This window comes from Lissotriton vulgaris, unplaced genomic scaffold, assembly GCF_964263255.1.
Source record: "Lissotriton vulgaris unplaced genomic scaffold, aLisVul1.2 SCAFFOLD_262, whole genome shotgun sequence".
Lineage (NCBI taxonomy): Eukaryota > Metazoa > Chordata > Amphibia > Caudata > Salamandridae > Lissotriton > Lissotriton vulgaris.
The window spans coordinates 1,557,546-1,579,309 of NW_028253771.1; the positions used below are offsets into that span (position 1 = coordinate 1,557,546).

The following is a 21,764-nucleotide window of genomic DNA, read 5'->3' on the forward strand; positions in this document are numbered from 1 at the left end:
ACGAGCGGAGGTGGTCTGTAGCTGGTGAGACGACATATTGAAGACTTTGCTGCTCGCGCTGCTGGGGGGCCACCTTTTCGTTCGTTTGGCGCCATTATTGTTGCAGCAGTTGCTGTATGGCGGAGCCTGCCATACTAGATATTTCGGCGGTGTGCTCCATTGACTATACTGGCGCCGGGCACTTCTGACGGCGCTATCCACTGTCACCCCCTGCTGTGCATCATATGTCTTGGATTGTACTACTCTGCCTATTGAGGGACAACGTGAGTACTGCTGCCTGCGCACTATCCCTGTCACGATTTGTACGTGGCGCTGCCCTTACTGCGCTGTGCTATGCTATGGTGAGCCACTGGTGTGTCCGCTCAGCCCCCCTTCTACTATCATAGTAGCTGCCCCCTGCCACCCCGGAAGCTGCAGCGAGCTGTGACTGGTGAGGGGTGCTGGTGCCATTGCGTGGCTGTGGGAATAGTACGCCCCACTCTTGGACTTTGCTGAGCTGCGTGGTCTGCTGAGTGCATAACATTGGTCGTTGGCTGTGGACTTGTGCCCGTGGGACCCCTCACTTCTACTTCCACGTTACTGTGTGATCTGCTACGCGCTGTGAGTGTATGATCTGTGGAGAAGTGTGGCTCACTGGTTAGAGCAGGCAGACCCTGAAGCAGAGGTCAGACCCGGGACCAGGGTTCAATTCCAGACGCGGCAGGGTCTTGAGCTCAAATGTCCATGGACTCGATAATTCTCGCTTCGGTGCCTGACCTAATCATGGGTTCACACTCTGCAACTCTGGGCATTAAGCTTGCTTAATCTCCACAACGGCCCCCCCGCGGCGGGATGCCTGGCTTTCACCTTGGGGATACCCTGTAGGGGCTATCTCACAGGGAAAAGCCAGGACGGGTTCCCAAGGCAAGCGCGGAGATACCCCTTCGGGGGTCGATTCAGGCGCTATATAAGAAACATAATAATCATGGGGAAGCCGGACAATAAGCAGCCTAAGCTTTCATTTGATTCTACGGCGTCTAGGAGGGGTGCTCGCCTGGTACAGGAAGCAGGGAGCTCACGATCCCCCCCCCCCCCCGCCTACAGCTGATGCTAGTCCGCAGCCCACTGCCACGGATTTCCAGCAGATGATGCTGGAGATGCGGCAAGGTTTCGCTACCATTGTGGACAAAGTGGACAAATTATCCTCGCGCATGGACGCAGTGGTGCAAAAACTTGATGTCCATGAGGAGCGCCTGACCACAGCGGAGCAGCGCATCTCGGATCACGACGACACTACGGCCACTCATTCCACTCAGTTGGCGAGAATGGACAATATCCTGAGAGTAATAGCCGCTAAGAACGAGGAGTTGGAGGCGAGAAGTCGGCGCAACAACATACGCGTGGTAGGCGTGCCGGAGACGACAAATGTGGGGAAAATGGAGACGTATGTGGAAAGGCTACTGGTTGGTGCGGTTGGAGCGGAAGCTTTTTCCACGCAGTTTATTGTGGAGCGGGCACACAGATCCCTTGGGCCGCGGCCGGCCCCGGCACCGCGTCCTATCATTGCACGCCTCCTTAACTATCGGGATCGTGATGCGGCTCTTCGTGCGGCCCGCACTACCCGCTCACTTTCCTTTGAGGGGATTAGTTTCACCATATATCCGGACTTCACCCCAATGGTGCAGGAGCAAAGACGATAATCCTTGGTGGTCAAGAAAAAGCTTAGAGACCTGCAGGTGGACTACGCCTTGCTATACCCTGCGAAGCTGAGGGTGACTCATCAGGCGAAGCAGACTTTCTTCACTAATCCGCAGCAGGCGGAAGACTTTGTGAAGCGACTCAAAAGGGAGCGGGCCGCTGCTGGCCGGCAGGACGAGGCGGACCGGGATGGCCACCGATCGGCGGGAGAGGAGGAGGACGCCTGACCAGGCTTCGAGCGGCATCAATGCTGTACTACACACTTTACATTGACGCTTATATGGCTGCCCTTAGAGTCTTGAATTTCACGGACATAGCTGTTTGGAGCGGATGTGTGGGGCGCCGGTCTGAACCGGGATTCCGTTAGTTGAATCGGTTGTGGAGGCGATGGTTGATGATAATACTCTGCTCCGGGCACCCACTCCCACACTGTGCCTGAGTCGGATCTACGCCTTGCGGCTGGGGATTCGGCATAGTGTGTGAGGGTGGTAATGTGCACCTCTGGTGGACACCCCAACGGGAATACCCCACCATTGTTAAGGTTTTTTGGACGCTTGGCTTTCTGGATGGTTGGATGGATGAATGGAGTGTGGGGAGGGGGGTGGCTGGAGGTCCTGGCAGTTTGGGGTTGGTCAGGTGGGCGGGGGGAGGGAGGAATGCATTGGTAGTTTCTCTTTTATTTGATGATGGTACTGGTTGCGTATTGCTATCTGAATGTGCCGCGTGCCTGTTGCACGATTGTTTTTCTTCGTTTTGGGGAGGGGGGGGTTTGTATTTGTGGATGGAAGACGGCATGGATGAATGTGGTGTGTGGTGCGCGGGGTGGACGGTGCATGCAGCGGTGAGGGTCCACTGCCCCGAATCGGGGACTGTTCCTGGTGCAATGTTTCAGCATTCTCTTTCACATATTCCTTATGAGTGATGTCAGTCGAGATATTAGATAGGATATCGATTTTGTCTTGGAATGTGCGTGGGCTTAATGATGCCTGGAAATGTCGTAATGTACTACAATATCTGGATCGACATGATATACAGGTGGCGTTGCTGCAGGAAACGCATCTGCGCCAGGCGCCTGCACATGCGTTCGCTGGGAGGTGGGCCACAGTGAGGAAATTTTCATCCTACTCCTCTTACGCACGTGGGGTTGTTATACTGGTCAAGAAATCACTTACATTCCAAGAGCTGGGATCACGCATAGACTCAGACGGGAGATATGTGCTGTTGTGGGGGAGGATTGGGCAGGTAACTGTGATTTTTGTAAACTGTTATGCACCAAATGTAGACACACCTGCTTTTTTTCTTACATTATGGGGCCATATTCTTGCGGTGGACGCCTCACATGTTGTATGGGGGGGATTTCAATCTGGCGATGCGGGCTCTTGAGGACAGATCGGAGGGGAGCCCTCAATACAATATCCAAGCCAGGGATGTCTTGCGGGGCATTGTGGAGGAGTCAGGCTTGACTGATAGTTGGCGATATGTACACCCCACAGAGAAGGAGAGCACGCATTTCACAGCACAGGCCCGTACCTGGGCGAGACTTGATTGTATCTTCCTCTCCAGGGGACTTGTGGCGGGATTACATGGGGTGGCACACCTGCCCAGGACATACTCAGACGACTGTCCGGTTAGGGTTATGTTGTCGGTGCCTGGACTGCACAGGCCACGGCCTCCTTGGAGACTTTTCCCTTCTGCCCTGTTGGACCCCATTTTTAAGGCGGAGCTAGGCGAGGAGGTAGAGGCCTTTTTCCCGAGGAATAAGGGTTCCGTAGACAGTGTGGAAGTGATATGGGAGGCATTTAAAGTTACAATCCGGGGGGTCACAATCTCCAAGAGTTGTGGGGTACTCAGAACCATTGTTCGTACGCTTGCAAGCATAGAGGCTGAGTTGCAACAGCTAGAGCGTGGGATGCTGGATGGCCCTGATCCTGACCTTATGCATCAATTTAGGGCTAAACTCTCGGAGTACGAGGAGGAGGCAGCAAGGGAGGCGAAACACAGGGGGAAATACTGGACGGCGAGACGGTACTGTGAGGGTGAGAGGCCAGGGAAAGTACTTGCCGCACTTACGAGACATCAAAGGCACAGGTCAGATGTGTTGGAATTGGTCTTAGCTGATGGCACACGCTGTAGAGACACAAAGGAAATTCAGGACACGTTTATACATCATTACACACACTTATACACTTCGCAGCAATCGGGAGACGTGTGGTATGGGGGATTCCTGGACGATTTGGCGCTCTGTTGGCTATCCGACGATCATAGGGCGTTTCTGGGTAGACCCCTTGAGGTTGATGAAATCAGGAGTGCCATCATGTCCCTTAATAATGGAAAGGCTACGGGACTGGATGGTCTCCCCGCAGAATTCTATAAATGTTACGTGGATATTATGGCTCCGGTGCTCCGGGAGGTGTTCGAGGAATCCCTTGAGGTGGGGAGACTGCTGGGGTCCATGAGGAAGTTGCTATCACCTCGTTGCTTAAACCTGGAAAGGATCCCCTAGACGTGGGGTCCTATAGGCCCCTTTCATTGCTCAACTGCGATGTTAAGATACTGGCAAAAGTATTGGCGACGCGGCTTTCTGAACTTATGCCCGTTATAGTCTTACCTGACCAGTCGGGATTTGTGCCGGGCCGGGCAACATCTCATAATCTTCAAACATTATTCTCCTTGATTCCGACGATTGCTCCGGAACTCCCGGTGGCTGCTGTTTTTTTGGACGCTACGAAAGCGTTTGACTCAGTGGAGTGGGGTTACTTGGTTGATGTTTTATGCAGAATGGGATTTCCGCTGATTTTTATCTCATGGGTCAAGTTGCTGTACACCGATCCGATGGCGCGGGTGGTTGTGAATGGTGTACTGTCCTCCCCTTTTCCTATCACGAGGGGAACCAGGCAGGGGTGTTCTCTCTCTCCCCTACTGTTTGCCATTGCCATAGAGCCTCTTGCATGTAGGGTTCGCCAATTGCACCAACAGAGTGCGTTTAACTGTTTCCAGCGCCAAATTGGAATATCTCTGTATGCGGATGATGTTACACTTTATGTGAGAGACCCCCAGTTAAATCTTAACGCGATACTACGTGAGTTTGTTGCCTTTGGTGGTATTTCCGGGGTGCATATCAACTGGCAGAAATCCCAATTTTTCCCGCTCACTGCAGCGGTTCAGCGCTTCCCTCTTGACTACCCCCTGGAATGGTGTGATTCGGAACTACGGTACCTTGGTGTTGTTGTGGCCTTGCACAAGGAGGAGACGATCAGGCTTAATTATGGCGTCGCTATCACTAAACTAGCGGATAACATCACGAGATGGATGTCTTTGCCTCTGTCCATGGCGGGTAGGGCGTCTCTGATCAAAATGGTGGTGTTGCCCCGCTTCCTATACTTATTTCAGAATGTTCCATACCACCCTGGGGCGTATTTTTTCACGCGTCTCCGTTCGGAGCTGATTCGTCTATTTTGGGGGGGCAAACAGCCGCGGGTGGCATGGTCTACATTGACGCTGCCTTATGTCAGCAGGGGCTTTGACATCCCTGATTTCGAACTTTACTATGTTAGCGCCCAGGCGCACTATGCGTATCACTGGATGCGCCCCACACCGCTTATGCCTCAGGTAGCTGCTGAACAGTGGGTTGCTCATCCTCTCCCATTGGAGGGCATGGTGCTGGGGAATGTTGGGGACATAGACACTCACCAGACGACGGTGACGTGTACGATTGATGCCTGGAAACGAATCGCAAAGGCGCTGGATCTTGCATTTCTCTACTCGCCTGCGTTACCTCTGGTGTATCACCCTGCTTTGTCCTTGTTGCAGGAGGCGGGATTCCAACGCCTGTGCAAACGTCTTGTGATGCTTACTTGGGGGGACCTTTTCTGTGAGGGCAGCTTTCGTACCCTTGAGCAATTTTTTGGGGGTGGAGTATACTCCCCACTGGAAATGTTCTATTATGTCCAGCTGCGGCAAGGCCTGAGGTCGCTGCTACCTGAGTTCCCTAGGGAGCCGGGTGTGGCTTTGCCACTTCACGTTCTGTTACTCTCCGATGGGCGTCATTTGGTGTCTAAGTTGTATGGTGCCATCAGGAAACAGCGTATTATGTCGCCTAGTCGGGTGCGTGAACAGTGGAATGTGGAGCTCGGAATTTCTATCTCTGATGAACAATGGGCATACTGTTGTGGTGTGACAGCCAATATCTCCTCTAGTTGCCGTCTTAAAATCATACACTATAAATTCATACAACGATACTATTACACTCCAGCTAGGAAACTCTGGTTCCGGTTAGCGGAATGCTCTTTGTCATGCGCCAGGTGCTGATTTCCTGCACTTGGCATGGGAGTGTGGGGCTATTTCAGAGTACTGGGTGCAGGTTCATGACGCCCTTCAGGTCATGACTGAGGATGGAGTATTGTTCGACCCTATGGTCCTATTGCTAGGTTATACAAGGAGGTGCCGGCACTCTACCGTAGATTTGTGGATGTGACCTTACTGTTAGCGAAACGGCGAGTGGCCTGTTGGGGACGGGGCAGGGTACCGCGGTTCGGGGACTGGCTGAAGGATGTCCTTTATTGTCAGGACCAATTTAATGTGTACGCAGAAATTATGCCTATGCGCTGTAGGCCTAAGGACTTTTGGAGCCCACTGCAGGTATACCTACTTACCAGGGCCTTGCAGGATTCTGATTCGGACAGTGAAGATCGGGTTGGGGTAGGTTGACGGGGTTCCGGTTGATGGGACTACACTGCTCTCTACCACACGCCATATGACAGAGGGACCGGGGAGGTCTCGTTCTCCTACTGCTTATTTACTTGATTAGGTCACACTGTATGATCATTGTGAGGGTGGCGGGGACTCATTGCCTGCTCCTCTGTTATGATGCGTGAAATGCCTCCACTCAAGGACTGTTGAACTATGGGTTTGCTCCCACTGTGCTGTTGCTAATCTTTTCTCAATGGGGATGTATGTTTGGTGTCCGCATTATTGATTTACTTATATGTTCTGTGCGGCGGTGTTGCACCCCATGTATTTGCTTATATCGTGACCCCATCCCTGCCTACCTTGTTCCCCACCTGGACTTGACACCTGGACATTCTATGCGCGCTGCTGCATTGCACTGTCACTAAATATTCATATGCTTTGTATTTGTGACACTACTGTTTGATGCTTGTCTTCCAATAAAGAAAAAAGGTTTAAAAAAAAAGGATGGGCGACACAAACCCATATGTCTCAGTCACCGTCATTCCACATAAGTGCAGCTCCATCATTAAAGTAGCTCAAGAAATGCAATCTACTAATACTCATTCACATGACCAAAACTTCTCCCTGAAAGACCCCATTGATGACCCACAGCTTTCCAGCTGGACACAAAAGTAAATAACTTCTCACTCGTATCCCACATTCAGCTGTTGGCTCAAGAACAGCAACCAGAGCAAGAGCACTACTCTGGTAATCAAGCACAACATGAAAATGCTCCCCTCCTATGTCACACTAGAATTCAACATTCTTCCAATAAAACACAACCTATGGTGTGCGGTGCAATCTGTATGCCAGTGCTCTACTGCTCTTTTGTTTTTCGTCAACAGCATAGAGCACTGTATGCATGCAAAAACAGTGCAATACCATACAAGACTTTCTAAACAATATACTGGATTTCACATGTCCCTGTTTGAAGGTGGAGCTGGATGAGCACCAATTCTAAGTCAATATAAAGAGGTTTTCTGAAATAAAGGAGCATTTTAAAAGGGCTCATTTGCATGAAGGTGTGTTTAGGTGTCTGAGAGACAAAGCCTCAAATATTCCTTTATAACTTTACTTGTCTGTGTTTATTATATCACCTTGTGCTGCCCTCCTCTTCTTGTTGCACAATCTTTCTTGTTCGTCACATGTTCCTCCTTCTCCCCACACCCTATCTTGATAGAAACCCAAAGCTGATCATCTTTCCTTTCTTTCACAGGTCCACTGGCTCCCAACCCAAAAGAGAATACCCATTGAATGATGACCCTCCACGGTGAGTACATGTTTGTCTAATGCAGGCTTCTCCAGTGAGTACCTTGTGAGCTTCTGGTAGCTTTTCAGCTACCTATAAGTATAATAATAATACTTTATTTGATTTGTAAGAATCATAAAAGGGTGGACCTTACCACCATGTGATAAACATCAACATCTTTGAGTCAGCATAAAAAGAGCATAAAATGACATGATAAAACAATCGATCAAATGACACAAGTCGTTAGCGACTTTGCACAAATATACAAACAAAAATAATTTTAAAAAAACGGTATAACACTTTGTAAGGGGATGAGAAATAAGGAATCGGCACCCATCCAAGAAGTATTTCATTCATTAATTTCAAAGGTCCATCATACGTATGAGAGTCCTGTGATAAATGAATCCGGAATTCAGTAAGATTTTTCTTTTCCAAAGTTCTTTATTTTGACAATACAGGTCAGGAAAAAATCCAAGAACACAAATGGATTCCCTTCTTAACCGACGCGTTTCGTCTCACACATTGAGACTTCTTCAGGGCTCCAAAAATGAGTAATAGTCAACATTCAGTACATCTTGTTGTTGTTTCTTGAAAGCAGCAGATTAAACTAATTTCTTGGAGGCAGCAGAATAATCTTTATATCTCAAAGACGTGATTCAACAGAAATGTAGCTCATGCAGGTTCAGTAGTCCCTGTCTATAGCCTCCTTGGGCCTGTGCTGCTGTTCTTGTCGTGCTCGAGCTTGTTAAACAGAGAAGGGCATGGTGGCCAGCGCAAGTTTACACATCACAGGTAGGACAGCATCTCAAGAAACAACAACAAGATGTACTGAATGTAGACTATTACTCATTTTTGAAGCCCTGAAGAAATCTCAATGTGTGAGACGAAACGCGTCGGCTAAGAAGGGAATCCATTTGTGTTCTTGGATTTTTTCCTGACCTGTATTGTCAAAATAAAGAACTTTGGAAAAGAAAAATCTTACTGAATTCCGGATTCATTTATCACAGGACTCTCATACGTATTATGGACCTTTGAAATTAATGAATGAAATACTTCTTGGATGGGTGCTGATTCCTTATTTCTCATTGCGTTTTGGGTTTCACCCTTGAAGGAACAGACAGGGTTGTGTTCCTTGGATTCAAAAGCACCATCATCACTACTCTCAAGCCACAGGTTAAAGCAGGTGCATCTTTTCTTTGCCTCAACCCTTTCCTTTGTATAAAACACTTTGTAAGGGGATAACTATCTCATTAAGACATGGGGACCATCAAATGAGTGTTGTGATAGGGGATACGATATACTTAGGGGCTTATATTTAATTAGATGTAACTGTCACCTATTGTCTCAGATAAAGTGCATTTGCAGGGGGAGAGCGGAAGAGGGTATCTATTGAGAAAATGGGGGAGAGTCCAGGACCAGCCGTGGGGAGACAATGTGACCCAGTTCATCTTTTATTGCTGCCTTTTTTTCAAGCTCTTGGGCAGCGAAAGCCAGGAATTTTATAGTTTTGCAGGAAAGTTGTGTCCAAGACCCGCTAAGGCATTTTATCACTGCCGCCCTACAGGTCCTGACTAGTGCTTCTCTTAGGAGTGGTTTCAAGAGGATCTTCCTTTGATTTTGTAATGCCGGGCAAATGCATAATAAATGCAGTAACGACTCTTCACCCTTGTCACAGAGGCGACAGTCTGAAATTGACCAGGTCCGTAACCATTTGGGGGTAAAGTCTTTGCTCGAGAAACAACCCAACCTCAGAAGACTTAGTTTCCTCTTGTAATGATCCCTGAAACATTCTTGCAAATAAGGTTGTTGTTTCAGTTGGTTGTATGTTGGCATCACGATCCAGGCGTGGCTTTTACCAGCCACCAAACCTTTGTCCATTTGCAACGATGCTTGTTTGATAGCTTTGTTGGTAATTTGTTTAAAAGCATTGTAAGGCTTAGGTGAAAGCCAAGCTTCTTCCAGATTTAATGATGGAAGCGATTGCCTAAGAGTCTTACATGTGGAGTTGGAGTGCCTAGCCTGTTTTTCGACTTCTTCCCAGCAGAGGTGGGCGAGTGTGTTATCTTCGGCATCCCTCATACGCCAATAGTATTTGGCCAGAGCCCCTTGTCTTGCCGGAATCTGATTTGTTAACCCATATTCCAGACGTGTTTGCGCTTGGGGAAATATTTTGCGGAATTGAGAAGAGGTTTTTAAACAGTCTTGATTGGGCAAGGTTTAGCACTGTAGAGTCCCCGGTAGCCATCATTTCTGAGCCGTATGTGAGCGAATGCAGAAATTTTGCTGCTAATCTTTAGCATGTGACCGGTTGCACTTCCGCTTAGTTGTTTTTGTATAGTTTTAAAAGCAAATTGGATTTGTTTTGATTTTGAATTCCCAAGGTCTAAATGATATTTATACTTTAGTTGATGGTCTAGTAGGATGCCCAAGTATTTATATTTGTCTACCTAGGTTAAAGTACAGGAATTTATCCTCCAAACAAATTTTGGTCGTTTTTTTCGAGAGCTGGAAAAGCACAGAATGTTTGATTTTTTGAGGTTTATTGTTAGTTGTGCATTGGAAATGTACAGCGCAAGTTTAGAAATCAGCCGTTGTAAGAGTTTGTGAGAGGAGCACAATGTCATCTGCATATTGCAGGCTCGCTATGGGGGTGTTTGTCCCAATTTCGGTGGGTCTCCCTGGATTGTGCGTAGGTCTCGCCTAGGTCAGCGGTATAGATGTTAAATAGGCTAGGGGCCAGCACGCATCCTTGCTTTAGCCCGTTGAGTGTTGGAAATTTCTTTGTTAGGCATCGACCATCCCCTTTTTTTATTTGGACCCAGGTATGCGAGTATAAATTGATAATTGCTTCCAATAAGGTAGGAGGGGCACCCCAAACTTTCATTTTGGTCCAAAGTTTAGATCTTGGCACTTTATCAAAAGCCGCTTTCAGGTCTAAAAAACATGTATATAGAATGGTAGAGTTGTCAATTGCCTTTTTAGCAAGGAGAGTTAGCGCTGATAGGTTTGTTAGGGTGCTCATACCTGCCCGGAAACCTGTTTGTGTCAGTGCGATCAAACCTTTGCTGCTGACCCAAGACTCCAGGTCTGCCAATAGATTAGATGTATAAATCTTAGCCTCAACATCTATTAAGGCTATTAACCTATAGTTGTTAGGGTCCGAGCGAGTCCCTGATTTGTTAATCTGTTGTAAAATACTGCCCCTCCAAGAGTCAGGAATGTTCCCGGTCCTTAGGCTGTTATAAAACAAGGGGGATAAGTAACTAGACCAAAACGTGGGATCTTGCCTAAATAGAGCGTTGGGTAGGCCATTTGGTCCGGGGGCCCGTCTGCTCTCAGGTGGTTTATAGTCCTCAAAACCTGCTTTGGTGTAATCTGGTCTATTTCTCCTGTATGCTCCAAAACTGGTGACTTGCTGATTGCTTTGGTTTGAGAAGACTTTACTGGAATTGAGGCTAAAGTTACCACCGATATCCGACTATGGGTGCGGGGTGAGTCTTTTTGCATGCTGGGTTTCCACGCTTCTGTCATTGTTCTCGAACTTGCAGTTGGAATAGAATCTATTGGGGTCGCATGTGTGTTATCTATGGGTTTATCCTGTGTGGAGTTGTATGTTAGATCAATGTGTGCGCCCCAAATCTGGTCTGTCATATCCGAGTTGAACTGTCGATGTTTGCCATTAAGCATAACATTTATTTTTGCCCAGAAATCTTTAGAGTTCCTCAGCTTGCTAGCATGGAGTATAGTGCACTCTAGTTTTTCCTTATACTTTTGCTTGGTCGCTTTGGTCTCTCGTTTTAGCTCCTTTTTTAAATATTCTATTGGTTTGAGTTTGTTGTGATAATTGGGGATCCTTTTTTCGTAAAGACCTAAGATATGAGTGGAGTTGCTTTTTTAATAAACGCATTTTTGGCGTGTACCATTTCCCTCTTCCATTTCTTGTTGTTTTATGTCCTCTGTGCTTGATTTGGTATTTTTTATTGATGTTAACTACAAAGGACTCCCAGGTCTTTACTATATCTTTTGATTCTTCTGATGGTGAAAGCAGTAAGCGACATGTCTCCATTAAATTAGAAATGTTGTCTTCGTTCCAATTTAATCTTTGTAAGTTGAAAAGTTGAGTGTTCAATGTTAGGGGATGCGCTTGCTCGGACTCTTTTGATTTGAATGATAATGTAAATATCTGAGGGTAGTGATAGCTTTCACCCCGTTCCAGGATATGTAATTCTTTGATATAAGGAAATAAATCGGGATCTGCCAAAGTGTCATCTATTGTTGAGCCTGTATTCCTAGTGACCCTCGTTAGGGCTGCTGGTCTGTCCAACGGACCCCTTCCGTTTAGTGTGTGCAGGAAGAGGGCTTCCAATTCTGCCGCACATTTCCTCCCTATTGCGTCTTGTCTACTTTGGTTGCCCTGTCGTGGCTTAAAGTTTGGTGGGGTTCCTTCCTGCCTTGGATTAGGTTTATGTTAAAGTCACCTGTTAATAACATGTCGCTTGGGTAGGTGGATTTCAATGTGGTAATTGCAGCTATAAGATCCTTAATCCTTTTCCCTTTGTTTTCCCCCTAGGTGAATGTATAAGTTTAGGATCAATAGACCCATGGTAGGAGAAATTTCAATTTTGATGCATTGCATCCATGTAGAATCTAATTCGATACAAATATCTCTTCAAAGGAAATCGGTGGATATAAAGATTGATAGGCCTCCCTTTGCCCTACCGGGCCGTGCATCCTTATGTGCTGGTATAAAATATTCTTTATATCCCACAAGTGGCGAGTTTTTTGTCTGCCATGTTTCCTGAAACAGAAGTATGTTATATTGGGTGATGAACTCTATGAAGTCGTCTTCCTCCAACTTTGTGTTTAATCCCTTAACATTCCATGAACAGATCTTGCATCCCTGCTCATTTCATGCTGTTGGTTTTCCGTTAATTCATTCTACACTCCTCTGGGTTGATACCAGGGGGGCTTGTTGATGTCTCTCGAATGTGGCTGCTTCCTGGTGGGCAAATGTGATTGTAATTTGCCTAGATGGGTGACCTTCTTCTGCAATGTTGCTTCTTTGGTCCGGGCCTTTCCCGCCTTTTAAAAGGCTCTGTTTAGGACTTTGTTTCTGCAGCGGACTGGGATATCGTGCAGGCTCCACCTTTTTTAACTCTATGCCCCATAACGCGAATTCCTCCCTATGCAGCAGGATTAGTTCTGTAAAGTTGTGTTCGGTCCATGTTATAATCGTGGAGTCGGGGCCTGGTTGGTGAGGGTTTGGTTTGAATTCGATTGACTCCAAATCGCCAGATTTTAGATGGCACACGCCTGGTAATTCTTTTGAGTTTTAAAATGGACCCTCTGTTCAAGATGTCATGTGGCCCTCTCGAGCTGTATTGTGGAATTAGTCCAACTTTTTTGCTTGGGATGTATCGTATTTGTTCTTTTTGTCTTTTACTCTCTCCGGCACTTGAAATGGCTGTTCCTACTCGGTCAACCTCTAAATCAAGTGTGGCCGAGTTAAATAAATGTTGGAAGCCATTGGACTCAGGCCCGTTGGAGTTCGTGACTGATAGTGCTTGTATTTCTCCACTCAGCGTAGCCCATTTCTTTCTTCCATTAGGCTTCGCAAATTTGTCTAAATCAACTTGTCTATTGTTTGTGGTCGCTTGCATGATAGAAATGCTAATGTTAGCTTTATTACCGTGCCCAGTATCTATGTTTTTTGGTGACTCTGGACTTAATGATTTGAATTCTGCTTTCCCTCCTGGAAAATTGAATATGCTGAACACTTTCCTTGCTTGCTGAGTTTGACTAGTACGTTCAGTTGGGCCGTCTGAGGTAGTGAATTCCTTTATTGACGAGTTAACAGTTGAAGTTGGTCCAGGCACTGGCTTAATTTTGTTTTGAGGGGTCACCCTCAATCCGTGCTTTATTTGATGTTGTTGGAATCAGAGATTATTTTTTCAGGGTGAGGTACTGACGCCCCTAGGATATTTGATTTGGTTTTTCTTGCTTTTCTCAAGCGCTTCCTTTCTCTCTTTGTGAGAAAAGTTGCCAATTTTGTTTGTTTGGGGCTTATTTGGCTGTTTGTTGGTGAGTCTTGGTTTTGTGGAGCTTCCTCTTGCATGTCAGACTGAGCTTGTTCATCTAAGATTGCTGACGTCATGATGTCATCTGAAATGGGAGAGTACGATTTATCTAGTATTTCTGGGCTCGCTTCACTGCTCCAGGCATAGATTGTCCTGCCAGATCCCTCCTGGCCGTCTTGTTGAGCTTTTTCTAGGCTGGTGGTTATCTTGGTCTCATTTGGTGGTTCCTTGAAAAATCCCAGTATCTGTGTCATCCACGTGGGTACTGTTGACAGTTTGTCAATTATTTGGGAACAATGAAAAGTGTGAAAGGTGGTGTCCTTGTTGAGTTGCACCTTCATTATCATGCTGTTGAGGTCCTGTAGGTTTGATTCTATCCCTTGGACGTGGGTGGCCAAGATGTTGAGCAGTTCGACTTGCGTATCTAGTTTGTCTGCATGATAGGACATTGCTCTGCCTATGGTTTCCATGGTGTTTAATAGTTGCGGCCATATGGTGGCCGTTTGAGTACTTTCCGGTGTACCTTTAAGTAGCCCTCCTAGTTGCAGCCCAATCTACTAAATTAGAGGCTATTGCTTGGTCCAATGAATACATGTATCCTAAAATTGGAAATAATTCATTCAAGATGAAAATGTGTATTTATAGAACTCTTAAGCTTGTTTGGAGAAAAACATTTGAATCTCAAACATATTTGAAGCTGATATTTGAGAGATAAATCATGTTGCACTGGGAGGCTTATTACTGTTATTATAACCCTGCAATGAGGGCTGTTATGTGTAAAGAAACAGGCTTTTTGCAGGTTCACCCCCACTTTTTCCCCCATTGTAACTACCAGGCACTGGTGTAAAGGCTCTGGAAATGCCCTGGGCCCTGCTAATCAGGACTCAGTGCATGTGCTCTGACCCTTAAAATAGTGTATGATCAATAGGCCTGTTTCCAATTGGCATAGCTCAACTTACTTCCAAGTCCCTAGTATATGGTACAAGGGTTACCTACGGCTTGGGTCTTAAAGTTTCTCTCGTGGGCAGCAGCACTAGTTGTGCCATCACGAGTATGACAAGGTAAAACATGGCTCCCAATCTGCCACAGCACCTAGAAGGACAGTTTAAAAATGCTAACTCAGCTTTGCCTTTTAAGGTAATGGCAAAGCCGAAACCTCCCTTTGAGATATATGTATCTATATATGTATATGTGTGTATATGTGTATATATGTGTATATGTGTATGTTTATATGTGTATATGTGTGTATATGTGTATATGTGTATATGTATGTATATGTGTATATGTGTGTATATGTGTGTTCGAGGCATATGGGCTGCAGATGGTACATTATGAATAGATCGCCATCTGGTGTTGGGCTTGGATGATTGCACTTTATTTTTCTCTTGGAGAGTCTTTTGTATCTTGGTGACTCCTCCTCTGGTTGGTAGTGCGCATGGGCATCGGCTCCATCCTTAGATTGTTTTTTTCCGCCATCGGGTTCGGATGAGGATTGAGACGCTCCAGATCGACTTCGAAAAGAAGTGAATTATCGGCGCGTATTCCCTTTCCAATTCGACGGTATTGTTATCGAACGCGATTTCATTTCCATTCCGGCGCGTTCGACTCCAACATCGAAGAAAAACTTTGATCTACGTCGACGAACAGGAGGCCTTTCTCGACGTAGTCAAGCCCGGAGTCCATGGAAAGGACTCCATTCAAGAAATGTCCAACGTGTGGTGCTAAGTTTCCACACAAGGACCTACACGAGGTGTGCAACCTCTGTCTATCGCCTGAACACGAATCCAGGGACTGCGAAGCCTGCGCAGCATTCTCCTCCAAGTCGACGATTAGAAATCGTCGAGCTCGAAGACACGAGGTTTCCAGAATGCAGTCGGAGGCGATCCCGGAGCTGTTCGAAGACCAACACCTCGATGAAGAAGAGGATCATGACTACCAGTCGGGGTCGGAAGGGGACGAGTCGGACGTCGAAGAACTCGACGCGCAACAAACCGTGAGTGATGACGTCCCCTTACCAAAAAACCGACCCCGTGCGGTAACGACCCCGCCTTCGAGCCCGGTCAAACCGCAGAAAAAAGTTTCCGACGCCCCGCCTTCAGGCCCGGCAACGAAACTGAAACTGAAACCGAAACTCTCGGTCTCCCACCATGTCGGATCCGAGAAGAGGTCGACAGCGGCTCCGGCGCCGAAGCTCCATGCAAGGGAAAGCTCGGCATCGAAACATTCCCTGTCGAAACAAAAACATGATTCGACGTCGAAGACTCACTCGACACCGAAAAAATCGGAATCGAGCAAACATTCGGTGCCGAAAACACCGAACATTGACGATCGAAAGCAAAGGCACCTTTCGGACCCGAAAGCTTCGGTACCGACACAGGAGCAGCAGACAGATCCCAAACAAAAGATTTTGTTTATAGATCCACAAACTGGCAAAGTTGTGACAAAGAAGAGGAAGAATGAACAGATAGAAGACAAACATCTTCATTCAAAAAAGAGAACAATGGGGACCAATACAACTCCTCCTACTTCTCCTCCACCTAAAGGCACACCCTCTTCTCCTATTCCTCACACTATGCCAAACATTCCTGCACCTTCTACACCAACACCATCTACACCTCAGTCGGATGTAGACAGTGATACAGGGGAGGGAGAACCTCAAGGGGAAGATGACTCTATCCCAGAAGAGGATGACCCATGGGAAAATTATAATGCAGGGTCAGATGATAACGACCCAGAGTTATATCCCTCAAAGCCTTCACCACCTGATAACACAGGGTTTGTACAGCTCATTAATAGGGCAGCAAAATATCATAAGGTAGACCTACATACAGAACCTCAAATAGAGGACTTCCTGTTAGAGACACTACCTACTGCACAAAAAACATCAGGTACTCTGCCTATGCTGAAAGGTCTTCTCAGTCACACAGGAGAAATATTCAAAGACCCAGTGAGGGCTAGGGTGTTAAACCCAAGAATTGATAAGAAATATAAGGCGGCTCCAAAGGATCCAATATTTATCAAGGGGCAGGTACCTCTGGACTCGCTTGTAGTTTCAAATGCTCGCAAAAGAGCAAACTCATTATCTACAGGAGAAGCCCCTCCACCTGATAAAGAGTCAATTAATAGATGCATCAGGCAAAAGAGTAGCATCACAAGCGGCAAATAGCTGGCGTATAGCCAATACACAGGCGCTACTTGCACGTTATGACAGGGCACATTATGATGAATTAGAAACACTCATCACTCATCTCCCCAAAGAACATCAGAAGAGGGCAGATCAGCTAATACAGGAAGGAAAGATAATAACTAACACTTCCATCAAGTGCGCCCTAGACGCAGCAGACACTGCAGCAAGATCCATCAACACCAGTGTCATGTTAAGGAGACATGCATGGCTCAGAGTCTCAGGGTTCAAACAAGAAGTGCAAACATCATTATTGAACCAGCCCTTTGATAAAAAAACACTCTTTGGCTCAAGCACAGATGAGACCTTAGAAAAAATGAAGAAAGATACAGAAACGGCTAAGTCAATGGGAGCATTGCAACAGCCAACACAGAGGTTCCTTTCGTAGATCCACCTATAGAGGAGGCTCAAAAAATACAGGAACAAATCAGCAATCCACCTCTTTCACACCTACCTCACCCAAAGGTAATTCAAGAGGTAGTTACAGAGGTAACAACAACAAGGGTAGAGGCCGCGGAAATAATAACAACCGCAACTCACCAACCCCAAAACAGTGACTTAATACAACTTCCCCCAGACCACATAACACCGGTCGGGGGACGTCTAGAACAGTTCCTACCTGTCTGGGAAAACATCACATCAGACAAGTGGGTAAGACAAATTATCCAACATGGTTATTGCCTAGAACTCACAGCTACCCCACCAAACATCCCCCCCAAACAGCGTCCAATGAGTCAAGATCATCTAACATTGTTAAAGGAAGAGGTACTATCACTGCTACAAAAGTATGCCATAGAGAAGGTTCCAAAAGAGCAACAAGGAACGGGAGTATACTCTCTATACTTCCTAATCCCCAAGAAAGATGGGTCTCTAAGACCAATCTTAGACCTCAAACCTCTCAATGTATACATAAACTCGGAACATTTCCACATGGTCACGCTCCAACAGGTACTTCCTTTACTGAAGAAAGGGGACTTTCTTTCTACACTGGATCTAAAAGACGCTTACTTTCATATCCCAATTCACAAAGCCCACAGAAAATACCTAAGGTTTGTAGTGGAAGGACAACATTATCAATTCAAAGTCCTTCCGTTCGGGGTCACAACGGCACCAAGAGTGTTCACAAAATGCCTAGCTGTGGTGGCAGCACACCTAAGAAGACAACAAATACATGTCTTCCCCTATTTGGACGATTGGTTAATAAAGGCCAAATCACAAGAGGAATGTCTTCACAACACACAAAAGACGATTCAATTGCTGCACCAACTAGGGTTTACGGTGAACTACAAAAAATCACACCTGCAACCAAACAAAATTCAGCAATACCTGGGGGCTACTATAGACACAGAAAGAGCCATAGCATACCCCAATCCAATCAGGATACAGACAATGGTCAAGTTAATAGAAAGATTTCAACCACAACACTCACTGCCAGCACGAGTGTTTATGCAGCTGTTAGGCATGATGTCCTCTTGCATACTGCTAATACCACATGCCAGACTACAAATGCGTCCACTACAGGAGTGTTTAGCGACACAGTGGAATCAGGCTCAAGGTCAGATTACAGATCTGGTGTTGGTAAACGACCGTACGCATCGCTCTCTGAAGTGGTGGAGCACAACAAACATTTCCAAGGGACGGTCGTTCTTAGAACCGATTCCACAACTAATACTAACAGCGGACGCATCGCTCTCCGGATGGGGAGCGCACATGGAAAAATACACAGTGCAGGGGAAATGGTGTGCAGCAAAAGAAACTGCACATCAACTACTTGGAACTATTAGCAGTATTTCTAGCACTAAAGGCTTTCCAAATGCAGATAAAAAACAAGGCAGTCCTGATCAGAACAGACAACATGACTGCAATGTGTTATATTCAAAAACAGGGGGGGACACACTCTCTCCAACTATCCAAACTAGCACAGGACATTTGGAGATGGGCCATTCCTCAAAAGATCTATCTGTTAGCAGAACACCTACCAGGAGTTCAAAATCAGATAGCAGACATCCTAAGCAGAGAGTCAGAACAAGTACACGAATGGGAGCTGCACGACCAAATACTGCAGCCATTCTTCCAAAGATGGGGGCAACCAGAGATAGATCTCTTTGCCAATCATCAGAACGCGAAATGCCAAAACTTCGCAAGCAGGTACCCACACCACCTGTCTCAGGGCAATGCACTATGGATAAATTGGTCCAACAAATTTGCTTACGCTTTTCCCCCTCTCCCACTAATTCCATTAGTGGTTCGGAAACTGCAGCAGCACTCAATGACAATGATACTAGTGGCACCCACGTGGGCAAGACAGCCGTGGTTCACCACACTACTACAACTCTCACAAGTGCCACATCAAAAGCTAAGATTATTACCCATGCACCTTACACAGAACCATGGAGAAATAATGCACCCAGATCCCAAACAATTGAACCTAGCGATCTGGCTCCTGAGGTCATAGAGTTTGGATATTTAGATTTACCACCAGAATGTATGGAAATCATTAGACAAGCAAGACGTCCTACCACCAGAGCATGCTATGCAGCAAAATGGAAAAGGTTTGCTATACACTGTAACAGTAAGCACATCAACCCTCTGGATGCATCCACTAAACAAATCATTTGCTATTTACTACACTTGCAGCAATGTAACTTAGCATATACCTCGATCAGAGTTCATCTTGCAGCTATAGCCGCGTACCTACAAAACAGGCAACATCTTTCCCTGTTTAAAGTACCAGCAATTAAAGCTTTCATGGAGGGACTCAAAAGAGTCATTCCACCAAGACGACCACCTTCCCCAGTCTGGAATCTCAATATAGTACTTACCAGACTAATGGGACCACCATTCGAACCTATGCATAGTTGTGAAATACAATTCCTCACATGGAAGGTGGCTTTCCTCATAGCTATCACATCACTTAGAAGAGTAAGTGAGTTACAAGCTTTTACGATTCAAGAACCATTCATGCAGTTACACCAAAACAAAGTGGTTCTTAGAACAAACCCAAAGTTCTTACCAAAAGTAATTTCGGCATTCCACATCAATCAGTCAGTGGAATTACCGGTCTTTCCAAAACCACAAACAGTAGCGGAAAGGGCCCTACATACATTAGATGTAAGAAGGGCAATATTGTATTATATAGAAAGAACACAAACTTTCAGAAAAACAAAACAGCTATTTGTTGCGTTTTCTCCTACACATAAGGGCAATCCCATCTCGAAAGCAGGCATTGCCAGATGGATTGTAAAATGTATTCAAATATGCTACTTAAAAGCAAAGAGAACATTAACTGTTCCTCCTAGAGCTCACTCTACACGTAAACTAGGAGCATCTATGGCATTCTTGGGAAACATTCCACTAGATGACATATGCAAAGCAGCTACCTGGGTTACACCGCACACCTTCACAAAGCACTATTGTGTAGATGTGCACACAACACAACAAGCTAGAGTGGGACAAGCTGTATTAAAGACTTTATTTCAGACTGTTGCAACAGACACGGGTGACCACCGCTAGGGAGAGAACTGCTGTATAGTCTATTCATAATGTACCATCTGCAGCCCATATGCCTCGAACGGAATATGCTACTTACCAGTATGCATCTGTTCTTGGCATAGAGGGCTGCAGAGTGGTACATGCCCTCCCAGCCTCCCCGGAAACCTGTGTCTGTTCTAACACTATCTTATTTAGATACTTACATGGGCATTCCTATCTGTATTCTATCATACAACTCCATCTAACCCTACTATGGCAAAACAATCTAAGGATGGAGCCGATGCCCATGCGCACTACCAACCAGAGGAGGAGTCACCAAGATACAAAAGACTCTCCAAGAGAAAAACAAAGTGCAATCATCCGAGCCCAACACCAGATGGCGATCTATTCATAATGTACCACTCTGCAGCCCTCTATGCCAAGAACAGATGCATACTGGTAAGTAGCATATTCCATATGTGTGTATATGTGTATATGTGTAAGTGTATATATATATATATATATATATATATATGTGTGTATGTGTATGTATATGTTCGAGGCATGTGTGCTGTAGATACACATGCACTGCATACTCCTGCCATTTAGTGTTGGGTCCGGATGTTTGCAAGTTGTTTTTCTTCGAAGCAGTCTCTCAATCATGAGGTAGGTGACTCCTTTCGGTGATAGTGCGCATGGTCATCGACTCTATTGTTCGATAGTTTTGTTTTTTTGACAGCGGGTTAAGACGTGGATTTCTGCGCTCCGGTTCGAAACCGTTCTTCTGGTTCCCCTCAATGGGTAATCCTATCTACCCTTGACTGTATTGTTTCCGTACACATTCCCACTTCTCCGCATATCGTTTCGACATTGGATTCGACCTTCCATCGGAAAGCTTTGTGGGCGGCCTTCGAGGCCTATCCGCACTCTGTCAGCTCTTCGTTGATGGATCGGACTCGGTTTAAATTCTGTCCTCTCCGCCATGCACAGTATCAGTGCACGGACTCACATGAAGTGTGCAACTTGTGCTAGTCTCCCAAGCACAAGGAAGAAAATTGTGATACTTGCAGGTTGTTCCAATCAAAAAAGACTCTGCGCGATTGTCGAGGTCGAGAGATGCAGTGTCCAAGCATTGAAGAATCGCCGGACATCTTTGGGGAAGACTCAGGCCAAGAAGACTTCGAGGCATCAGCGGCAGAGGAGGAGGAAGCCTTCTCCGAAAAAAACTTAAACTCTGAGTTCGAGATAGACCTCTACGCTGAAGAACTGCTGCAGGGACAAGGTGACATGAGTACCGAAGATCCCTTGCCCTTACAACTAGCCAGCCTTGGTACCTGGTCACCAAATGTCCTCTTCGGAGCCAAAACCCTTCGGTTCC

General features: G+C 46.2%; 1 protein-coding gene across 1 annotated transcript in view; it reads left to right on the forward strand.

Moving 5' to 3' along the window:
• The window catches only part of LOC147660770 (transient receptor potential cation channel subfamily M member 2-like), a 979,384-nt gene that overhangs the window by 871,238 nt on the left and 86,382 nt on the right, over positions 1–21,764 (forward strand). The window contains exon 30 of the mRNA XM_086951478.1: positions 7,622–7,675. Within this exon, the coding sequence (XP_086807604.1) occupies positions 7,622–7,675 (54 nt within the window). The remainder of the gene's footprint in view (positions 1–7,621; positions 7,676–21,764) is intronic.